Source organism: Lytechinus pictus, chromosome 8, assembly GCF_037042905.1.
Source record: "Lytechinus pictus isolate F3 Inbred chromosome 8, Lp3.0, whole genome shotgun sequence".
NCBI classification, from domain to species: domain Eukaryota; kingdom Metazoa; phylum Echinodermata; class Echinoidea; order Temnopleuroida; family Toxopneustidae; genus Lytechinus; species Lytechinus pictus.
In genome coordinates, this window is record NC_087252.1 from 5515915 (window position 1) to 5524308 (window position 8394).

An 8394-nucleotide genomic window follows, 5' to 3' on the forward strand; every position below is an offset into this window, starting at 1 on the left:
TAATCTTATTGGTTAAAAGTAAACTATACATGTATTGGTTAGATTGGTATGAATGCATAGATGTATACATGTAGTTGATCGGAATAATGGCAGTTTGGTCCGCTTACTCCATGCAACTAAACGAGCTTGGCTTGGGTCAGTGTGTTACATGTTTAGATGAATAATTTCCTGTGTTCTGATTGGTCAAAAGTACTCATGTATTAAACAAATCTCGAACAGATATACAGTATGGTTCCATAGTTGGCATATTGATGGCCTGCTTAGTCCCTCATGGCCCTTCACAATAAATGGATACGCATATACTCCGATCACTGCGCTACGTATACACCATGCGCAGGTAAGATAATGTTTTCAAAAGGAAAAAGGCTTAAGTTAGACTACAGTAGATCTAAACTCCTACTAGTCTTAGTCCTATTCGACGACGGGAAGCGTCATCGTTGAAATGATTATTTCATTTTGCACGCTCATATAGTATTCGGAACGATCGCATTCATAAACAATTATTTAAAAAAAATAATTCAAATTATTTAAAAGGTGTTTTAATTTTAATGCAGCCCTTGTGGCATTGTGACACAATTGACATCTGGGTTCATTCATTGCTGTCAGTGCCTTGCGTTGGCGCAAATCCAAATTTACATCACTACAAATACTTCCTGATCATCCAAGTTTATGCCACATAAACATGGTGTGAAATCATTTGGGAGAATCAGGCCATGTATGATAACTATTTGTTCATGACATATATGTTTTCCTTACAGTAGGGATTTATGATGTGATGTGAGGGTGTGTGTGTGTGTGTGTGCACGTTTGAGTGCGAGGGTGTGCGTGTGTGTGTGTGTGTGAGGGTGGGTTTGGGTGTTTGTGTTTGGCTGTGTGTGTATGTGTCTTTGTGCGTGGGGTGTGCGTTTGTTGGCGTATACATGTGATTCCCCTTTTTTCCTTATTTACATGCAGCATTAAGGCTTTACACAGAGAAGAATTTAACAGCGGTGCGAGGCGGAAATATGTCCCTACCCTGTCGTTTCTCCGTTCCTGCACATGCAGCCTACTGGTACAAACACAACTTCACTGGAGCATCAGAAGACGGAGCATCGCTTGTAGCCCGAGACTATCAGGGTATTACAGATCATATACCGGGCTTTGAGAGGTTCAGCATCACCAGGGACTACAGTTTGATCATCAGAAACATCATTGTTCACGACGAGACGACCTACTCATGCTTAGTTTTTAACATGGATCTTAATGAGGAAAGAGGCTATACGGACTTGAGAGTTATAGGTAAGGGACAAATGTCTGTGTGTGTGTGGGGGGGGGGGTGTACTCTGCCTAGGCATGTCTATCCTAGAGCCTTCAAAAAGTTTACATGTAGTTTAAACTAAAAAAAGACACTTAATAGGCTTCATGAGTGTTTAAAAAAAAATTATAAGCAGATCATTCGTAGAGCCCATGAATGATTGAAAATGAACCGGTCAAACATGTCTAAGGTCTCATTGCTTGCAACGAAAGACTATCATCAGTTTTGGGTTGCAAAGGGCTGGAAAATTCTCCGAAAACTTTGGATAGTTTCGGGATTTTTCGGGAATTTTCAGCTGCCGGGAATTTTTGGAATTTTTGGGAATTTTATTTTTTTCATCAAAAGTGATCAATTCTGTTTTAAAATAGAAAATCATAAATATATATTCTCAAATATCATACTTTCCATTTTGATTTAAACTATTCTCCATTTTTTAATTTGTCAAGGGTATAAAATATTCATCAAACTAAACATAAATACACAGTATATAGTACATGTATATACGGAATCTACATTGTAAGTGTAGCATGATGGAGCATAGAATGAAGCTTCTTATCAATTGGACATGGGGGTACATTCTACAGGCTCTTGTGGGACTAAGCTTTAAGGTGCCCGAAAGTAATTGCATGCAAAATTAAAAGGCAGAGTCCTGCCTCAATCAAAATTTTTCAAGAGGTTTCATTATTATAAAAGTTGCTTTGTGTAGAAAACGCTTTTTACCCTCATACAAGTAATATATACCTTTCTATCGCTACGCACGTTACATACATTTCTGTGTGTTAGGCACATCAACAAAGGCGATGCAAGATAAACAGATGAATGCACATGAAGATTTTAGACCAAAATTTTTGGATGAATTCTCATTTTTTCCCAAAATATATTAACCGGACTATCCAGAAAACGATACCCAAATCATAGTGAAATGCGTATTCATTAAGATTGTCCAAGAGAGCCGCAAAACAGATTAATTTTGAACCCCGTGGAACACGATTCTGCAAAGTAAACATCAAGATTCATTAACTAGACACTTCAGGCAATACAAAAACGTTGATTAAAAATACATTATGATGGTGCACAGGAACACCCATTTCCGACTCGACTGCCATCAAGCTATGGGGTCATTTGCTTGTCCGGCTTTCGGTTGAATAAATCTCCTGGGCTGCCGGACTATATCACCACGGGAGCCGCTGCACCATTTACTACCATCAACCCAAATCGTCACTAACCTTTACAAAAGCCATCAAAATAGCTTATAAGTTTAATCATACTGGCATAAATCCTTCTGTCAGCTTCTTTTTGTTGGGGGGGGGGATGGACATTTCATGTCAATCAATTACATGATAATTCAAAAAGAAGGATACTAAAATCAATTTCTTTTCACCTTGATGCAATTAAAATCTATTGTTTTTACGCATCTCAATTTTCATTATGTCGTTAGCTTTAGCAGAGCCCCTTGAACCCATCATCGAGATCATCGAGCCCTGTACTTTCACAGCGCAAGGGGAATGTATCTACCATGTTGACAGGTCTACCATTGGCAAGGACACGTCGGAGGATGTTATACTCGTTTCTAAACTGTTTAATGTTCGACCTCTACCAAATCTGACTTGGATTGGAAGCAATGGAAGATTACATGAAAATGCAACTTACCAGACGAAGGAGAAAGATGGGCTGTTCAGCATTTCATCACAAATTCAGGTTTTTATATCTTTCTAAGTTATCATTGGTAGTTTGGACTTTGATTTTATGGGCACAGATTCCGGATGTATATTTTCGGAAATGTATACTTCTTAGCACAAAAGAAAATGTGAATCCACCCTTTATACATACTTATTACGCTAAGAATAGTGAGGAAACCGATGAGATGTATTATAACTCACAATAAAATACATTTCCCGTTTGATACATCTCAATGGGTATGTTACGATACGATGTAAAAAAAAACCCTGATTTTACAGGAAAAAAAATTGCAGAAAGCAATAACAGAATCATTCTGCAAATTCATAAAACAGGAATTTTCCTGCAATTTTAAAAAACAGATCAACATGAATCCTGCATCGTGTATTGGTAAATGTAAAAAAAAAAGATTATTATTGTTCCCACTTTGTGCTTATTCATAGAAAATAGGAAAGAGTTATCATAGAAAGGAATAATGTTAAATATGTTAACATCTGTCGCCAGATCAACTTACAACGTTAAGTTGGCATTATAATTGTCAAAATGAAATATCTTGCCATACCGTCAGTTAGATAGCATTAACGCTTTCGCATTGCTAGCAGTAATAATTACGTTTCATTGTAATATTTTCAAGGAACAATTGTTACATTCTTATTGACAGGTATCCAAGTCTCATCTTAATCACCACTATACCTGTCAAGCTAAAGGGGAAGCCATGAATGGAACATCATCAGTGGTCATTTCTTTTGAGGATTCTGTTAAACATGGTAGGATTTTTCATCTATTGGAATAAGTAAATTCGTATAGTCACTATGTTCGACCTCTTTCAAAAAAAATTTACCAATGTTCTTAAAACAATCACTTCTCTTATCAAGTGGAAAGTGGTCGCACACCCACCCGATAGGATGTACGTTCCCTTAAGTGAGAGAGGTCGAGCTCTGTGATTGGATACAACTTTACAATCACTCATTTTTCGAGTAAGTGATGGTAAAACTACGTACAAATCATTCACTCACTCGATTGAATTAGTGAATGGCAGGTACTGTACATGTAGCTCATGGCATAAACGGTTTGTCATATAGTACGACACAAATTTCCTAAGACAACCACTTCCATCGTCCACTGGTGAGTAGTCGTACATCCAACCAAGGTCCCGAGTGGTTGTAGGCCTGAATTTACTTCCGTGAGCGAATTCTTCAAAAAAGATTATAGCTCTCTTATTCAATAAAACTGAACAATCATTCACTTTCCGAGTGAGTGATGGTAAAATATGTACAAATCATTCAATCACTCGATTGAGTTTATGAATGACGGCTCATGGCATGAACGGCCCGTCATAGTAACAACAAGACCAACTGTCGGTGTGAATTGGGCCATTGCAGATTTTCCAAGAACGATTCGCCGCCCTATTTCTGAAACACAACCACCATACTTTTAGTCAAGTCAATCTAGCCAGAATAGGGGGGGGGGGGGTAACCCACCACTAAGTGCAACACGAGATATTCCACTGAAATGCTTTCCAGGAAGGTCCCCTAAACAACATACTAAAAGTCCCAAGAAATCCAAGAAATTGAAATTTATGAAATTTGCATATTATGCAAATTAGCAATGAAAAATTAGAAAAAAGAAGGGAAATAATCCAAACATTACAGATTAAATATCCAAAACAATTTAATTTGAATGGAAATTCATGATGAATAACTGAATTTAATGTTTTTAATCAAAAGTGCAAAAATTCTACCTCATTTGCATATTATGCAAATAAGCATCTCTATATGGAGAAAAATGTCAAGATAGTGTGATTTTTCTCATATAGACTGCTTGAAAACATTTCATTAATGTTGACATTAATATGCTACTATATCACTAAGCATGGGAATTAATCACAATGCCTGAAAATTGATTTTCATATTATGCAAATTAGCCATTTAAGAAAATAGAAAATGAGGAAATTAATCCAAAGACTACAAATTAAATTTCCACAACAAGTAGTTTTGAACAAAAGTACATGATGAATACGTAAGTTCAATGTCTTTATTTAAAAAAGCTAGCAAATCTTCCTCATTTGCCTGTTATGCAAATAAGTATCCTTATATGGTAAATGTCAATAATTTTTTTGTATTTTTATCACATTGACTGCAGTGAAAACATTTTAGTTTTCAAATTAATATGCTGCTATCACTAAGCATTCAAATCCTGATATGATATATATTCAAGGAAAATACTGGAAATATGTTTTTCGCTTCCTCAGGCGCGTTGTTAGTCTGACAAGATGATTGGATTGGCAAGAACAAAGCACAGTATTTGAATTTGTGTGAAGTTTGTAAGAGTTGACAACCCTTTCTTATATGGATGGGAACGACTTAGAGTTTCTTGACATTTCACCACGTAAACATGATACAGCGAGGCCAGGAAAAGCAAACTTATGGCAGGTAAGATCTGATGAGTAGTCTCATTAAGAAGTGTAGCAGAGATTCCGTCTGGCCTATTTAGCTAGTTGCATTGTAGCCATTCTGAGCTTTACCGTACTGATGCTTTTGGAGCTCTACAATGTGCAAGCCTTCCTAGCCTTTCTCTAAAACTCTTGACATCTTCCGACACAACTTATGTCCATTGTCTCATTGTGTCGGAAGAAGACGTGCTTAACGGTGTGTTCTTTTGTTACGTTTGCTGGTCCGAACAAGTTCTTACTGTTACCTGTCCTGGACAAACTCCCACGTAAACCTCCTTAATCTTGTTCTCCATTCAGGCACTCATGAACTAGCAAAAAAGCCACGCCGTGTAAAATCGTTTAAAAACAGTTAAAAATACACATGACGATTCCGATTCACAAGTCCGTTGTTCACATAGCGATATATCATTTTGCCAGTCTGTACTCCAGACCTAAACCTATTATTATCTCGTCACACTCCCTTCCTTAAAAACATGCTTATAATTTTTCAAAGAAATTGCAATAAGTATGTTTGCAACTAAAATTTTGCTTGTTAATATAAACGAACATTATCACAATGAATATAGCGCTTAACCAAACACAGTTAATGCATTAAAACATGTCGAAATGCCTTTTTTCAATTTCACGCTCTTTGTGCAGCAATTTTGCATACTTTGGCAAAATATAAGCATAATATAAAACATAGTATAATGAAATGAGTAAAACATACATGTATTGATAGCGCATGCATGTAGTAAACCTTATTCATCAAAAGGTACACGCATGTTCTGAAATACATGTATGTTAATTCGTAATAAACATAGTCATAAGAAATTTCACATGAATAATCAACATAAAAATACATGATATTACTTCCAAGTGTGATGAGGAAAACAATATAAAAAGCATTGCTTCACTGAGTCCAAAAGTCAATAATATGAGAAATCATTCAAGATTTAAGTTCAAACTTCTGATTTCCAATATCTTCTTCCAATTATAGTTTCAGTTCAACGAAGTTCAACATCATCGCTTCAGTTAGGGTTCATTGAATGTTCATGAAGATTCACAGTAGGTTCAGATTACTAGATCCAAGATATAGTGTAAACATGAGCACAGTTGGCATCCAGAAAAAAAAAAAAAAAAAAGTTCAGTTCACTTTCAAATCAAACATGGTAAAGAGTCCATTCCGGAGTATCCATTAAGTTGAGATGACAAGTAAGCATTTAGGTATAAATTCAGATGATGATATAAGTTTCAAGTTCAACAGTTCACAGAAAGTGCAGTTTCCAAATTTCACTTTGATTGTACACAATATCAAACGTTCACAGTTCAAATGTCACGATGAATTAACACGCTGTCAAATGTTCACTACTCAAACGTCACGATGACATAACACGATGTCAAACGTTCACCGTTTATCACATTGATGATATCAAACTTTCATTGTCCGAATTTCACATTGATACACACGACGTTAAACTTCTATTGTCCAGAGTTCAAAGTTCACACAAAGTCCATGTTATCAAATTGGTCAAAGTTTAGGATTTAGTTTACATTCGCGACAATGTGTCTGCAATAATGTTGTCTTTTCCCGGTAGATGTCTAATGTTCAAGTTGTACTCTTGGAGCAGTAGACTCCACCTCGTAAGTCTTTGATTTTTTGTTTTTCATCTTACTTAGAATCGTCAAAGGATTATGATCTGTCCATATGTCCACTGCATGGTGAGATCCACTCACATAGACTTCGAAGTGTTGCAGTGCAAATATTAACGCCAAAGTTTCCTTCTCCACAGTGGAATAATTTCTCTGACTGCTCGAAAACTTCCTTGAGAAGAACGATATGGGCCTGTCTGTTCCCTGTTCATCTTTCTGCGTAAGAACAGCTCCGGCACCCACATCACTAGCGTCAACCATCAGAGAAAATGGCTGACTAAAATCTGGAGCCACCAATAGATGATTGGTAGATAGGAGTGCTTTCACTTTGTCAAAAGCACTCTGACAGTCACTGGACCAGATGAACCTCACCTCATTGCGTAGTAGATTGGTCAGCGGGGCGACGACATCAGAGAAGTTATGGCAGAACCGTCTGTAGTAGCCTGCCATACCAAGAAACCTCATCAGTTCCTTCCGGTTGGTTGGAGTCGGGAACGCCAGAATAGCTTCTACCTTCGCTGAGAGTGGTCGAACATGACCTGAACCAACAACGTGACACAAGAAACTAACAGTAGCACCTCCAAACCCACTCTTTGCCAAGTTGACTGTCAATTTGGCATCAGACAATCTCCTGAACAAATCTCTGATTCTTTGTACATGAACTTCCCGATCTTGCCTATAGACAATCAAGTCATCTACATTGTATGTAAGCTTCACAGCCTTCAAGACCAGAGACAAGACTATTCACAAGTCTTTGGAATGTAGCCGGCGCGTTTTTCATACCGAATGTCATCACAGTGTAATGTAATAGGCCTTGTGGTGTAGCAAATGCAGAGATTTATTGTGCTCTCTTAGTCAACGGAATCTGACAATAGCCTTTAAGCAGATCAAATTTGCTCATATACTTCGCCTTGCCTATACGGTCAATACAGTCATCTACGCGCGGTATCGGGAAAGAATCGGTCTTTGTACTCGAGTTAACTTTTCTGTAGTCGGTACAGAAACGATACGACTTATCCGGTTTCGGAACTAAGATGCATGGTGACGACCATGCGCTGCTACTTGGCTCGATGATGCCATTCTGCAGCATGTACTCTATATCTTTTTCAAGATTCTTCATCTTTACTGGGTTAACACGATAAGGTGCCTGCTTGATTGGGGTGGTATCTCCCACATCAACATCATGTTCAACAACATCAGTACGAGATGGGATATCTGGAAATAACTGCGGATACTCATTCAACAGCTCTTTCACATCCCTCCTCTCCTTCTCAGACAAGTGGGTTAGTTTGTCATTGATGTGTGTTAGAACTTCTGAATTTTTCAATTTCACACATGG

General features: G+C 37.4%; 1 protein-coding gene across 1 annotated transcript; it reads left to right on the forward strand.

Moving 5' to 3' along the window:
* The first annotated feature begins 270 nt into the window (after positions 1–270).
* Positions 271–6461, forward strand: LOC135154985 (uncharacterized). The gene is made up of 5 exons (XM_064103248.1): positions 271–337; positions 955–1278; positions 2733–2992; positions 3633–3738; positions 6403–6461. The coding sequence occupies exons 1-5, from the start codon at positions 271–273 to the stop codon at positions 6459–6461; spliced, it is 816 nt and encodes a 271-aa protein (XP_063959318.1).
* The last annotated feature ends 1933 nt before the right edge of the window (positions 6462–8394 follow it).

What these genes read in the sequence shown, in the direction of transcription:
- LOC135154985 (XM_064103248.1), top strand. Translation starts at nt 271, where the DNA reads ATGGCCCTTCACAATAAATGGATACGCATATACTCCGATCACTGCGCT. An exon ending in TACGTATACACCATGCGCAG is followed by an intron (nt 338 to 954) that starts GTAAGATAATGT and finishes ATTTACATGCAG; the next exon opens with CATTAAGGCTTTACACAGAG. An exon ending in TGAGGATTCTGTTAAACATG is followed by an intron (nt 3,739 to 6,402) that starts GTAGGATTTTTC and finishes TTCCAATTATAG; the next exon opens with TTTCAGTTCAACGAAGTTCA.